Source organism: Chelonoidis abingdonii, chromosome 2 (genome assembly GCF_003597395.2).
Source record: "Chelonoidis abingdonii isolate Lonesome George chromosome 2, CheloAbing_2.0, whole genome shotgun sequence".
NCBI classification, from domain to species: domain Eukaryota; kingdom Metazoa; phylum Chordata; order Testudines; family Testudinidae; genus Chelonoidis; species Chelonoidis abingdonii.
The window spans coordinates 116,455,913-116,471,665 of NC_133770.1; the positions used below are offsets into that span (position 1 = coordinate 116,455,913).

The 15,753-nt window shown below is 43.8% G+C and overlaps 1 protein-coding gene across 1 annotated transcript in view; it reads right to left on the reverse strand.

Moving 5' to 3' along the window:
* The window catches only part of EPB41L4B (erythrocyte membrane protein band 4.1 like 4B), a 305,664-nt gene that overhangs the window by 145,984 nt on the left and 143,927 nt on the right, over window positions 1-15,753 (reverse strand). Inside the window, 6 exon segments of the mRNA XM_075063387.1 lie at window positions 4,534-4,643; window positions 4,846-5,015; window positions 5,199-5,268; window positions 5,607-5,695; window positions 6,070-6,157; window positions 13,576-13,696. Coding sequence (XP_074919488.1) covers window positions 4,534-4,643; window positions 4,846-5,015; window positions 5,199-5,268; window positions 5,607-5,695; window positions 6,070-6,157; window positions 13,576-13,696 — 648 coding nt within the window.

A 15,753-nucleotide genomic window follows, 5' to 3' on the forward strand; every position in this document is an offset into this window, starting at 1 on the left:
ATTTCATCCTATTACTATTACTTCAGTTTACAAGGTCATCTAGATCTTCCTGTACGATATCCTGGTCCTTCTCTGTATTGGCAGTATCTCCCAGCTTTGTGTCATCCGCAAATTTTATTAGTACATTCCCACTTTTTCTGCCAAGGTCAGCAATAAGAAGATTAAATAAGACTGGCCCCAAAACCGATCCCTGAGGAACTCCACTAGTAACCTCCCTCCAGCCTGACAATTCACCTTTCAATATGACCCGTTGTCATCTCCCCTTTAACCAGTTCCTTATCCACTTTTCAATTTTCATATTGATCCCCATCTTTTCTAAGTTAGTTCATAATTCCCCATTTGGAACCGTATCAAATGCCTTACTGAAATCGAGATAAATTAGATCCACTGCATTTCCTTTGTCTAAAAAATCTGTTACCTTCTTAAAGAAGGAGATCAAGTTGGTTTGGCATGATCTACCTTTTGCAAAACTATGTTGTATTTTGTCCAATTACCATTGACCTCAATGTCCTTGCCTACTTTTGCCTTCAAAATTTTTTCCAAGACCTTGCATACTACACATGTCAAACTGACAGGTCTGTAGTTGCCCGGATCATCTTTTTTCCCCCTTTCTTAAAGATAAGAACTATGTTAGCAATTGTCCAATCATATGATACAACCCCTGAGTTTACAGATTCATTAAAAATTCTTGCTAATGGGCTTGCAATTTCATGTGCCAGTTCCTTTACTATTCTTGGATGAAGATTATCTGGGTCCCCTGATTTCATCCCATTAAACTGTTCAAGTTTGGCTTCTACCTCGGATGTGGTAATATCTACCTCCATATCCTCATTCCTATTTGTTATCCTACTATTACCCCATAGCTCCTCATTAGCCTCATTAAAGACTGAGATACTATAGCTTAAGTTTACCTCATATGTGCAAGACAGGAATATTTTTTTGAGTAGCAGCATCTGTCAGGGCTGTGCATGTACTCTGTGCTCTCACATGAGGCAATGCAGTCAACCCCCAATCTGTTCCCTTGCGATTCAAAGTCAGTATTAGCTACAGACTCCAAAAAACAGAGCTAGAGGGCAGGTCATGGGATCCGCACTGACCCCACAGTTACTGTAGGGTAAGTAACGGATCTCTCTTCTTTAGTAGGTCAGTGTGGATCCCTGGCAAGTTCACTGTAGCTCACTGGCAAGCAGTAGCCTCTTAGGACGGTGCAGTGTGGAGCATTAGCTGAATCAAACAATGATTGAAGAACTGGTCTCCTGAACTCACCATGAGCCCTGTCTGCCATGTCAAGGACATAATTTTTCAGAAAAGTCAGTGGGTTACTCCATGTTGCAGATCTCAGAGGCAGGAACATTCCTGAAGCAGGTGGTAGATGCAGCCTGTGCTTCTGCGGAGTGTGCCTTGATGGACAAAGTGACCAGATTGCTAGCCAGCTGATTGCAGGTAGAAATTCACTGAATGATTCCCTTTGGATGGGCCAGAAACGGCCAAAAAGAGGTGTGTGAGGGGGGAACCAAAACGGATCAGTCCTATCAAGGTAATATAGAAAAGCTCTAATTACATCCAAGGTATGTATTTTCTCTTCCAGAAATGAGTGCAGCTTTGGGAAGACGACTGGTCTGGTAACTGATTGGATCAGGTGAAAATATGAGATGGAAGAACGTGTATGGTGGCCTGGCCACGAGAGTTTGGAGCTCACAAGCCCTTCAAGCTGAAGTAATAGCCAGCAGAAAGACTGCCTTGATAGCAAAATGATGTATGGAGCATTCTAGCATGGCTCATGGGGAAGCTCCATGAGCTTCAGGAGGATGACATGAGGTCCCACACGGCAGACAGATCTCTAACCGGAGGACAGCTATGAAGGAGGCCTGTAATTAACTTCAACATCATCAGGTGCAAGAAGATCGAGTATGACTGTTCTGGAGCATGACATTCCGATTCTGCTGCAAGGTGAACCCTGGCAGTATTGAGAACAGAAGAGTGAAGGGGGACCCAATAACAGTCTTCAAATATGTTAAGAGCTGTTATAAAGAGGATGGTGATCAACTGATCCCCATGTCACCTGAAGGTTGGCCGAAAAATAACAGACTTAATCTGCAGCAAGGGAGATTTAGGTAAGATAGTAGAAAAAACTTTCTAAGTCTACAGATAGCTAAGTACTGGAATAGGCTTCGAAGAGAGGTTGTGGAACCCCCATCATTGGAGGTTTAAGACCATGTCAAGGATGGTCTAAGTTTACTTGGTCTATTATTCTATTCAGTCTGATGACTCACTGTTTCAGGATGCTCATGTGTAAATTTAGTTTGTTCTCAGACCATGTTCCTGGCATCTGCAGGTGGTTCAAATGGGTATGCCATCCTCTCCCTGAAGCATCTATGGTAAGTGTAACAGTTAAGGAGAGAGCAGAGAATGGGATCGACCCCTTTCCGTATATTCACTCGGAGTAGCCAACCAAGAGAACGCTTGTAGGACTTGGGGAGGAGCTATGGCTTGGAACAGTGTGGCTCCCAGCTAGATGCCAAGGATACCCCTTCGCCAGAGGACAAAAGATGTGAGGGCTTCAGGTAGTGATACGGGATGCAGGTGTTGCTCTAACACTGAATCCTGTTCCTCCTGATACTCTGATGTGTGTCTAGCCAGAGATGCAGCAAAGAGTCCTGTGGCACCTTATAGACTGACAGACGTATTGGAGCATGAGCTTTCATGGGTGAATACCCAAGATGCTGAAGGGAGAAGTGACCTCTTCCTTGAGCACAGTTGAGTCTGGCTTCTCGATGAACAAGATGGTGGACCCCAGTAACCCCAACAGGGCCACAGTAGTAAGAATACCATTGGCATTATCCAATCCTGTGCCATTCCTGAGGAGGTGGCTGGGGCAGAGCCCTGTTGAGGAATCAGATGAGCCTCTCCACGGTGTCAGCCGCTGAGCTGAGGGGAGAAGATGGAGAGAACGTACGCCTTTGGTGACTGTGAGGGGGAAGAGACATCTTGTAGGGGACTCTCTGCACTGGGATTTGTACCAGTATTGGCAGGTGCTTCAGCACTGATGGTTGTTGCAGTTCTCCCCTAGGCTCATCCTTCATGATCAATGTCGACACTGAAGGGTGCAGTCCAGAGGTTGTGTGTTGTTTCTCCTTATGAGAGAACACTGATCTTTGCCCTGAGTCTTTGAAGTGACTCCCCTCAGTGTTGGACTTTGATGGCACAAGTGCTAGTGTCTGATTTGATGTTGATGATGTTTCAATGATGGGGGCGACTGTGTCAGTGATAGTTCCTTTCTCGGTGCGTTCTTGTCTGCACTGGGTTTAGGCGTAGCCTGTCTGCTGGAGGAATGCTGGATGACACTGGCTTGTCCAGTAGCAGGACCTTGGAGCTCGTCTCTCGGGATCTGAGGATACCTTCATGAATTGTTCCAGAAGGTGTAGTTTGAGCTTCATCTCATATCCTAGTGGAAAACGGCGGGTACACAGAACACTTGCTAGGTATGTGCATCTAGGTAGAAGAAGCTCCTACTGTGCCCTCGCTGCAAAATGGACAGGGCTATACAGGGTGTATATATGGGGGATCAGCACTGGGTGTGTGTGTATTGAACTATCAATACTGGGTTCAGATGGATTGATGTGATTTGCAGCGGTCAAAAAAAAAAATCAAGGTGATCAAAACAGAGTTCTGAAGAATTTCTGAAGGTTTGCAGAAATTGCAGTCAAAGCTAAGAACTAGTAGGTCGGACATTCCACAGGTTCAGTGCCACAAGCAGTCAGAGGGAATGAGGTAAAGTCATGGCCATGTTGCCCCATGTCACTCAGGTCCATGAAAAGGCACAGGGTGCCGTGCAGATTTTGCTACTCAAAAAAAAATATAGTAAAATAAAAATACTGCTCTCACGTGCATGAGGTGCATGCACGAGGTGCATGCACGTCTACAATGGGATCCACACTGAGACACTCAGAGAGTGATAAATACCACAGTTTTATAAGACTGTTTTGTAGCTGACATAAGCACAGTGGAAACAAAAGATGGGACCAGTAACCCCGCAGATGCATACATAGAGAGGTACCTCTGGATGTGGTTCTCCCCATTCCCATGCAGAAAAAGAAAGGGGAGAAAGTCAAAAAGGTTGCCAACCCCACACATTCCAAAATCACAAATCAGTCACACAAAAATAATTGTCCAATGTCGCTCCAGGTTTGCACCTGGAGCTGAGCTCGCAGGTGCCCAGGGAACGTATAACTCTGGCTGAGGATGGGGAAGAAGACAAGACACAGGAATGGTGGAGGATAGGAGAGGATACAGGAGACACAAAGGATAACACAACAAAAGTGACTCAGGGAAAAAGTTGCTACCTTTGATTTTTCACCTGGTGACTCATTCAGTTATGCTCATCATACTGAACTATAATTTTGTTTGGTTTGAATATGGTCACCTATACACCAATAGAAATTCTGCAATACGCATGTGTGGCTGTGCTGTTAATCAGCATGCAATTAGTTTAATGAATATGTATAATTCAAGTGGGTTAAATAAAAGCCTCACTTTTAAAAGTTGAATGCCTTCGTGATGGATACCGTTTGCTGGGTTTTCTTTCAAATGTACTGGTTCTGCGTAACCTGGATCCATGTGTTGCTTGATACTCTGTTCGACCACTAAAAAAATTTTTTTTAGTTAGAGAGAGCGACTTAACTCCACCCTTACTTCGTGCTTATCAAACATGCTTAGAGAAACCAAGCTGCTGTGCAAAGAGTAATAAATAAATAATCTTGGAATGAACTGGACAAATCTTGTATTTTTATGCTGTCTTCTTGCGTCCTCAAATAAATACAAATGCCCAGTTATTTAATTAAATACCTGAATCTGAAGCGTGAACCCAGCCTTATGAAGTCAGATCTGCTAGATTTACTGTTTGCTGGTATTCGCAGTCTGAAGAATGCATGGTGTTCCACTGCACATTTCCACAAATGTTTGCAAGTTTTTGCATTGTCTAACCGGAAAACAAATGTGTGCTCTTGTTCTCTGCCCTAAATGCAGAAACAAAAAAACTTTGGAAGTTGGCAAGCATGATATTTGTTAATGGCTAACACAAAAGAGAAAGGGCCTGATCCAACAAGGCGCTGAGCCCCTTCAGCTTCTGGTGGCCAACAGGAGTTGAACGTTCTCAACCCTTCAATGGATCAGGTTCCAAGTAAGGGGGAAAAAATTACCTGTTGATCATCTTCTACGACCACAAGTGTTAATTTGCTCTTTTTGAAGTCCATTTTAGTGATTTTAGGCCTACGCATACAGGAAATAAACAGGCATTTTATAAATTTAGGATTTTTAGTTCAAGAAAAACAAACAAAATGGTATATAAGAGGATTTACAATAATGGGAAATCTGACCTCATAATGTATTTAAAATATAAATATATGTTTAACAAATCACTTTAGATTCTGTTGAAACAAACTGACCTAGTCGGAAGCATGTATCTTAATATATTTTGATATCGCAGAATCAATCTCCCTTCTTAAATTCCCCACACTATACATTCAAACCAAGCCAAAACTCATTATTTAAAAGGGGAAGGATTTTAGCTGTTAACAAATTGGGATATAAAGCAAAAAATTAATTACCAAAAAAATAAACCTATTTTGTTTGCTCCTTCAAAGATCAATATGCCTGTTGGTGTAAGTCCAAGCGCGTAGTCACATCCGTCTCTTCCCTACAACCAAATACAGGATGGAATAATCAATATGCAGTTACTAGCACAAATCTTAATATGGTAGTAACTCAAAACTTTTGTTATAAGATATAGTACCAAAGTCTGTTCGCATGTTTTAATAGTAGAGAATTATGACCTATTTACAGTGGTTTGAGCACTGGCCTGCTAAACCCAGAGTTGTGAGTTCAATCCTTGAGGGGGCCATTTGGGGATTTAGTTGGTGATTGGTCCTGCTTTGAGCAGGGGGTTGGACTAGATGACCTCCTGAGGTCCCTTCCAACCCTGATATTCTATGATTCTACAAAGAGATTCACATTCTTCTATTTCCAATCTCTTCCACTCCCCACAGAAATAAATGACAATGTAGGTTTTACCTTAACAACATGCATATCTACACCGTACATTTCCAACCATTTAGCTTTGTTCAAATAGCATAATTCAGCCTGTGCTGGGGTTTTTCCCCTGTGAAAATAAAATGAAAAATGTACTTTAGTTTGCAATAGAATACTTTCTTATATACAGTATGACTCCCCTTTTCATCCATTACCAAGGCTCCCCTGCCTAGGACCCTGACTCTGCAAAGCACTTAAATACATGTTTAACTTTAAGTATGTGCTTAGCCCATCCCTGTTCAGCAAAGTATTTAAACACAAGCTTAATTGGTTTGCTATACAAGCAGGGTCTTAATTAGAGGCTTAAATGCTTTGCTGAATTGGGGCTTAGAAGAATACACAGAGTCCATGTTGCTGAATTCATATACATCAGAACTTTTTCATTTTACCCATCCTGCATTCTTACCATTGAATGCAATCTCCTTTTATCCAATCACGTGGACTTGATAAAGTGATTGGTTTACATTTAAATGCTGCCAGTTGCATGCACATGGCACCTTAAATTTCTACGAACAAAGTGCATAACTGGCTGGATATACAGTACACTAATATAAAAACTTTCTAATAAATGTGCCACAGCAACATCTGCATTGATTACACCACACATCTTCAATTAGTGAAGTGTTTTTCAAAACAATTTCAAAACTTAGACTTTCAAAGCTGTTAAGGAATTGGGCATCATAAATATTTTTAAGGGCCCTGAAAATCTCTTGCAAGTAGTGGCTGTTGGTCCACACCTGCACCCTGGACTTTCACATGCTCACCACCAAGGGTATAGGGGTAGGTTCAGACTGACTGCCTTTCCAGCTCCTTGTCTACCACGAATCCAGTCATGGGCCGAAGCAGAGGTGAAGGACGGCGAGTAGTGGAATACGGATAGGGACAACACATCTGAGAACTTGTAGTTACAGGTAAGTAACCTCCATTTCTTCTTCAAGGGCCAGTCCCTATGGGCTGGTCTAGACTACAGGGGAAAATCGATCTTAGATACGCAACTTCAGCTATGTGAATAACATAGCTGAAGTTGAATATCTAAGATCGGATTACTCACCCATCCTCACCGCGTGGGATCGATGTCCGTGGCTCCCCCTATCGATTTCGCAACTCCGTTGGGGTTGGTGGAGTTCCGGAATCGATATAAGCACGCTCGGGGATCGATATATCGCGTCTAGATGAGACGCGACATATCAATCCCCGAGCAATCGATTTTAACCCGCCGATACGGCGGGTAGTGTAGACGTAGCCTACATGTGCTTCACACGAGTGACTGGGAAGCAGTCCTCAATAGGGGGAGGGGGTTGTGAGGATACAGGAGGTATAGATGTCTGTAACACTGCAATTCCAAAGTCTGTGTCAGCAGAAGAGGCTTGAACCAGAGTGCAATGCTTTGTGAAAGTGTGTATGGAACTCCAGGTTGCAGCCTTACAAATGTCCAACTAGGATGACCAGACAACAAATGTGAAAAATCAGGACAGGGGTAGGGGGTAACAGGAGCCTATATATAATAAAAAGACCCAAAAATCAGGACATCTGGTCACCCTATGTCCAACATTGGCACTTTTCAAACTGTTGCTACAGAGACTGCCTGTCCTCTAGTGGAATGGGCTCTCACTCCATTCGGGTGAGGCAGATGCATGTGACCTTAACAGCACCACAGTGCAAGAGGCTTATTGGTATCTGATAGGGAGGTTCTGCTGACCTGACCAGTTCAGTGTACTGCAACACATTAATGTCAAACTTTATCAGCTATGTGTCATGTAAGGGATAACTAGAAAATTAACAACACAGAGATAATTAATATTCTCGCATGGTGTATGTACAGTAAACATCCAAGAGACCATATGAAGGAAATGTGGAACTAAAGTGTGTTTATCAGATAGGTCTGGGGAGTGGGAAAGCAGGTTTCTCCCAGACTAAGGACAAGCTGATGCCTTCAGCAGGTGTAATCAAAACTGATTAGCTATCGCTTGCAAGTGGCCATTCATTTGCACTGCAAGGAGCAGGAACAGATCAATTTGCATTTTTGAAAAAAAATGAGGGAGAAACCAGCATAGGACTTCCTTCACCAGACTCTGTCTCCTTTCTCACACCTTGAATTTTATTTTCCTTTGGGGGGCAACCATCAGAAGAATCCATTTTAAAGGTTAACTGGACTATAAAAGAGAGGGTCAAAGAACATCAATTGACCTTTCACTTAAGGTGACAAAGGAACCAAGCACTTTGAACATTGCGGAAGATGACCACCAGAGGGGTAGGGCAGCCATCTAGTTGGTAAGGAGCGTGGTAAGAATCTTACTTTGATGCAAGATGGTAGTTTTGTTAGGTCTTAGCCTCTAAAAAGCGTTTTTCACATTTATTTCCTTGTAACCATTTCTTACTCTATCCTTTATACCTGAACTCACTTGAGATCCTATCTCCTTTGGCTAGTAAACTTGTTTTACTTTTAAATCTAAACAAATCCAGTGTTGTGTTTGAATTGAATTGATTATTAACTCCACTTAAAGTGATAAACTATGCAGTTTGTCTCTTTAGAGAAGCAAGCAAACCTTATTATTAAGGAAAGGGCTAGATATTGCAGAGCACATTGCAGTGCATGCTGGCTGGGAGCATCCAGACAAGAGAATTACAGCAGCATAGTAATTTAAAGCACCTTTGGTTACAGGCAGATGGTAACACAACCCCTCACTGGGCTGGATTGGACCCCAGAATGTGACAGTGTGCCAACTAATAGAGAAGGAGGATACAACCAGAAATCTAAGGAATATCTGAGCTGATATCACTTCTCCTTGTGTCCACTCTGCTATAGCAACAAATAGTCTGGGCGATTTTCCAAATGGTTTCATTTTTTGCAGGTAGAATGCCAATGCTCGTCAGACATCAAGAAAATGGTTGTCTCCTTCCTCACTGGAGACATTCAGGAAAAATACCAATGTGTGAATTGATTGGTTTATGTGGAACTCAGGAATTACCTTTGGGATGAACTTTAGGTGGAGGTGAAGGGATACCTTTTCTTTATGAAGTATAATATATGGTGGGTTGGGCTGTGTAATGGCAACCAGGAAGGTGACCTTAACAGACAGGTGGGACATTTAAGAACACGGCCAGTGATTCAAAAGGTGGCCCGGAAGTAACTCCCACTCATAATTGGGGATGAAATGCCTCCTGAGGCTGTCCAGCTGTGAGTTCTGAGTGCCTGGGAGGTGCATCACAGAAATTGTGATGTGGTTCAAGATACATCATAAACGGACTGCCTCTATGTGCACTGCAAAGGATTTTACTCCTCCTTGTTTGCTATTATAGAAAACAGTTGCCATGTTGTTTGACATTACTCAAACGTGTCAGGATCATATGAGCAGGAGGAATGCAGTGCATGCCTGTCTGACTGCACTTGGTTCCAAAAGATTGACACGCATCCCAGGTTTCCACGGTGTCCATGTATCTTATGATGTGACTCTGCCCATGTGGGCCCACCAGCCTACGAAGGATGCCTCCGTGATTATCATCATATTGGCTATGTACATGTGCATGGGGCAGGGTAGGGGTAGGAAAGGGACTCCAATGCACACAATTTGGGAGTTCTGAGTGAAGCTCTGACATTGACTGGCACTGTCATGGTGTTCATGCTGTGTGTGGCACATATACCAACCAGAGACAGGCTTGCAAACAATGGAGTTGCAGCCTAGCAAATGACCTTACATATGAACAGGAAGCCATTTGACTGAGTAAAGACAGACAGATCCAGACTTTTGTTCTGGGTTTGGGCATGACTTGGTTTATCAGACTGCTCATGACTAAGAATCTGTCTGCAGGAAGGGAGGCTCTTGCTTGCAGTCAAGTCCAGGGTCACGCCTATAATGTCGATGAGCTGTGTGGGGGTCAAAATACACTTTTACATGTTTATGGAGATTCCCAAGGATGCCATCAGGCAGAGAAAGGACAAAGTTGCCAACTGAACTTGCAGATGGGATCTGCCTGTTAGAAGCCAGTCATTCCAATAAAGAAAAACGATGTAGCCATTTCATCTCATCTGTGCTACCACAACTGAGAAGACCTTGGATGCTGTTGTCAGACACAATGAGAATCCTCTGAACTGGGAGTGTTCCTGTCCTACAAGAAACCTGAGGAACCTGTGGGTCAGGTGAACATCCAGAGGAAAGTAAGCATCTTTCATGTTGAGAGCTGCTCATCATACGTCTTTTTTCCAAGCAGAGAATTACTGAGGCCTACTTAACCCTGCAGAATTTTAATTTGTGAACACAAACATTTAAGTGACGCAGGCTGAGAATGGGCCTCCATCTTCCGTTTTTCTTGGGAACTATGAAATTGTGGGAGTACAACCCTTTACCTGGATGCTGAGGTGGAACTTGCTCTATAGGTCCTCATCTGAGGAGCAAGTTTACCTCCTCGTTTGAGGAGGATCTTCTCATGAGAGCAGACCCTGATTAGGGGCCAGAAAGGGGGCTTCTGAGGAGGTGGAGAAAGAAATTTGATAGTAGCTAAAGTGGATGATATCTAGTACCCGCTTGTCTGTTACAGCCCTCCAGTTGTGGGCAATGTATGCTAGGCAGACACCAAAGGGAAATTTGGAAACAAGTGAGAATGATATCATCATTATGTTGCAACTCCCCAAAGCCCAGTCAAAAGTAGCATTTAGCTGGTGGATAAGGTTGGGTACCTGTCGTTGAAGGATGGAGCTGCACACCTTGGCCTCTAAGCTCTTGGATGCTTGCATGGTGGTTCATGTGGTCGTTGGTGTTAGAAAGGCTATGGAAGAGGTCTCAGCTTACATACCTGTTTATGATACTTCCTCTGTGATTCTGGCAGACCAAATGCCAGCTCATGCCAAAGTTCATCATCTTCCTCCACATATTCCTGAGAAGCCAGATGCTGTTGTCAAGGAGGAGAGGGACAATGTGACGCTCTTGTCGAGTGATGGATCTGGGTGTCATGCATAAGGATCCCCCAGACCCTAATAGAGTCACTACGATGGGTCAAAGGCCGGTTGGGAGGGGGTAGCGGTGGCAAGGCATTATATACGAGAAATCTCTTGGAGGGTAATCCTACCTGAGCCCAGGACAGGTCCAAGAAATTCTTGAAGTTCTGTCTATGCTAATCTCCCTAGGTAGGTGATGGTTCATCCTGGACATAGGATTCAGCAGATGAAAAAGCCAATTCTATTGGCAGTACTGTCAATGACAGGGAGGAAGATGTGGCTTCTGGACAGACTAGGGGAGTAATTTATTCTCCTTGGGGTAGCTCCTTTTCTGGGGTCAAAATGTCACTCAGGATTGGACCCAAAAGTAGAGGACATTGTGGGCCCAGGGTAGTATATGTCTCAGTCTGTCCTGATGTTCTAGACATCCCAGTTGTTGGTTTTCACCAGATCTGGTGCCACAACAGACAGTGGTTGGTGGATCCCTATGGGGCCAGGCTGGTTCTGTCAGAGAAAGAGTTCCATCTAGCGCTTTTGGTTGGTACAGGTGGTTGTTGGTCCTCTGGCTAGAGATCATAGCCAACATCAGTGTTAGTGCTGGGGCTGGTACCATTGGAGCTTTGTTCCTGCACACTTTTCCGTCATGGTCTGGAGGCTTAGGCAAACCTAAGTCCTTGGGACCTGTACATGAAGACTCAACTGACTTGGAAGGAGTGGAGGAGAGATCCTTCTTCTGGAAAGAGACTTAGAGGGGGACCTGTTTTTATGTCCCTGACAGTGCCCCTTATTCTCATGACAAGACCGGCTTAGAGTTAGCTGATCTGACCTCTGCTCCAGAGCTCATGCTCAAAGGTGTGATGCTCAAGGACTGAGACTGACATACAGGACGGTACCCCCAGTCTGGATCTGACTCGAGTCTTATGGCTTTCTCCATGAAGTGTTTCCTCAATCAAAGCTCTCATCTCTCTTGGTTCTGGAGTGGTAAGAAGCAAAAGATACTGCATTTGGTGGAGATATGTGCACCAATGCAGTAAAGAGAGTGAGAAGAAGTGAGGACAGGACACGAAGTTCTTAAATCCCAGAATCCTGAGCACAGTCCTACTCCCAAAAGCAGAGACAGAGAGAGTCCTCAAGGTTGGGAAAACTAAGCTACACCAACTATACAGAATACTATAAAACTCTATAAAAGCACTACCAGATTATATACAATTATATATAACAGAGATGAAGACAGTGCAGGGATATCTCCAGATACAGAGGATTCCGACTCAGGCCATGCAGCAGTAAGAAGAAACCAAAAAGGTGGTCAGTGTGCATCTCCCCTTATAACCTCGGTGCTGAGCACAAGGAATTCTAAGGTGCAGACATGGACGAATGGACACTACTTGCAAAACTTTCGCTCTCGGGTGCATGGTAGAATACACATAGGGACCGGTAATAAAAAAAACTTTGGTGTTATGAGGCCTAATTTTTAAACTGGGCTTCCATTTCTGAGGGCACAAGTTTGCATCCACAGTTCGTTCATGCTTTTTAATGATCATTTGTTTGGGGGAGAACAATTGTACCACACAAATGGAGACTTGGTTTGAAAACCATGCTTGACTTCAACGTAATGTCACTGGAGTCCATAACAAGCTCAAAGACTCCAAAAAGCTATACTAAGCCAAACTACCATTTCTCAGAAAAGTGACATCAGAAAAAAATAAAATTGCGTGTCTCTAAATTGTGGTCAGTTTCTATGACAGCATGAGAAAAGCAAATTACAAAACTGCACATTACTGCCTCTATATCCATTTGTTAAGAACAGAGTATTAAAGTTCAAAATGTCCAAGTTATTACTTTTCCATTACTGCTAATTATCTCTTACTCCACTGAATTGCTGCCATGTAGCTGGTTATAGCTGCAAATAGCACAGTACTACAACAATCCAGATTCTTAAGTGTTCCAAAGTTTTAGAAAAACTGCATAATGGCTAATACAATCTTCATAATTTCCAATAGTCAAGTTCCCTTTGACCAAAAGGGACTCAATATTTTGGGTTTAAAATGAAGACTTATGAGCTAAGACATTCCTGGTTCATGTCTCAATTTCATCCTCACCAAAACAAACAAAAGAAACCTCAAACACCACACATGGTGGATTTAGACATCTGGTTTGATACCAAATACCTGAAATCTTTGAAAGATTGAGTGTGTGGGCAAAAATGCTATCTTAATTACAAATTAAGTGAAAGAGTCTTGCTTGCTTAAGTGAAGGAGTCTTGGAAGGCATGACAATTCTCACTTGTGGAAAATGAGCTTCTTCAACACAGGTCTAGGAGAAAAAATGGTGCCAAAATGCTGAAACTTGCAATTAACTTAAACACATAACCCCGTCTGATGTTAATGCCTGCCACTTCTTTAAAGGGGTTCTAGAGGTCTCTAGAAAACCCCTAAAACAACACACATTGAGCCTGTTTGATCCCAAAACAGGGGTCTAGCCAGCAAAGTTTGATTTTGGAGAAGAATCTCTTGTGTAACTTTATTGTAACTGACACCACCACACAGGTACCATACCTGTACTCTTTCCATTTCTGAAAGATATCAAATTCCATAGCTTCAGTCTGGTTTGGTGTAAATCTGAATTCAGACACTAGTTCTGGTGTGTGTTCTGGGTGCTCACACTCTCCAAGTTCAGCTGGAATCATTGAGAAAGCCAGAAAAAAGGTCACTCTGTCACCACAAACATTAAAAAACAACTTGCTTCTACAAAGATACTTCCATATTGCCATTTAGCAGCCTACTGAAGAAGTTTTAGAACATACATTTGTTGTTGTCATCTGTATAAGTACTTAAGTTCTGACATTTCAAATTACAAATCAGACTAGAAACTCTGTAGGAAAGTTTAGGACATAGATTCAGAATTCTAAACACATGAAATACTGCTACTTCTTACATTTAAGGGATTTCAAGAGGAACATAATTTCAATTAAAAACAGATCAAATGCACTACTTTTACATACAAGGTTACTCTGCATTTCCTTTAATTGAAACTTTTTTTCCCATCACTAAGTAGTGTTTCCCACAATTGCATATTTCTTACCACAATTGCATATTTCTTCCCATAATTTATATATGGAAACGTAAAGATGCAATACTTAGTGTCAAAAAACTGATTATAGCATTTTCTAAACCCCCAACACTATTATAATTTTCATGTCTGTAGTATACATTTGGGAGGAGGTGGTTTGGTGGTGTTTTTTTTTTTTTTTGAAAGGTCCAGATTGAGCCTGGTATTGATCCTGCAAGGTGTTAAGCACCCTTAAACTAAGATCAGAACCCTACTGAATTGAGCCCCTACCTCCTATACTGTGACAGACCCAGACCAGTGGGGTACACGAGTCTGGTAGAGGGCAAATATACTGGTCACTGGATGAATAGATTTCTGTTCCCTGAGTGACCAGAGCAGGGGCTGCACTAGAGTAATCAGCAACCTGCTAGAACCAATTAAGGCAGACAGGCTGATTACAACATCTGCAGCCAATCAAGGCAGGCTAATCACGGCACCTAGGTTTAAAAAGAAGCTCACTTCAGTTTGTGGTGTGTGTGTGAGGAGGTGGGAGCAAGAAGCGGAGAGTGAGAGGATATGCTGCTGGAGGACTGAGGAGTACAAGCGTTATCAGACACCAGGAGGAAGGTCCTGTGGTGAGGATAAAGAAGGTGTTTTGGAGGAGGTCATGGGAAAGTAGCCCAGGGAGTTGTAGCTGTCCTGCAACTGTCACAGGAGGCACTATAGACAGCTGCAGTCCACAGGACCCTGGGCTGGAACCCGGAGTAGAGGGAGGGCCCGGGTTCCCCCCAAAACTCCCAACTCCCGATCAGACACAGGAGTTGACGACTCAGACTGTGGGTTCCACCAGAAGGGAAGATCTCTGAGGCGAGCAAATCTGCCAATAAGCGCAGGACCCACCAAGGTAGAGGAGGAGCTTTGTCACAATACATACTGTGAGAAATATCCCACATGATTCCAAGAATGTCTGACCTATACAAATAGTTTGCAATTTAACTGCTTCAGTACCTTTTAACATATATACAGCAAACATGCATCCCCAATGCTATCACATACAAATGAGACATGCCTACATATGTGCTAATGTTGGTGCTTTAATGGGTACGTTTAGTAAAAGTGATGGACAGGTCATGGGCAGTAAACAAAAGTTCACGACCCATGACCTGCCCATGACTTTTACTATATGCCCCTAATTAAAACTTGGGCTGGAGGAACACGGGCAGGGGTGCTGAGGGGGGGTGGCCCAGGACCCCTGCTGTTGTGGGAGAGGAGGCAGGTGGTTGTGCACGACCCAGGATCCCCACTGGAACTAGAAGGTGCGTGTGTGAGCGGCGGCTTGCTTGGGGGGGCGGGGAGGGAAGCGCTGCGCGGGATCCCCGCTGGAGCTGGGGTTGGAGGCCAGGCGCAACCCAGGACTCCCGCTGGCTGGGTGGGAACTGCAGCCAATGGGAGCTGTGGAGGCAGTGCCTGAGGCTATGAGCTACATGCAGAGCCCCCTGGCCTCTCTGCCTAGGAACTGCGGGGCTATGCCAGTGGGAGACGGGGAGCCCCACCACCCCCCAAGGTAAGCACGGCCCGCACCCCAAACTCCCTGTCCCAGCCCTGAGCCCCCTCCCACACACCCAAACTCCTGCTGCTGGCCCAGGGTCAGCACCGGCTGCTGCAGAAGTCACAGACAGTCACAG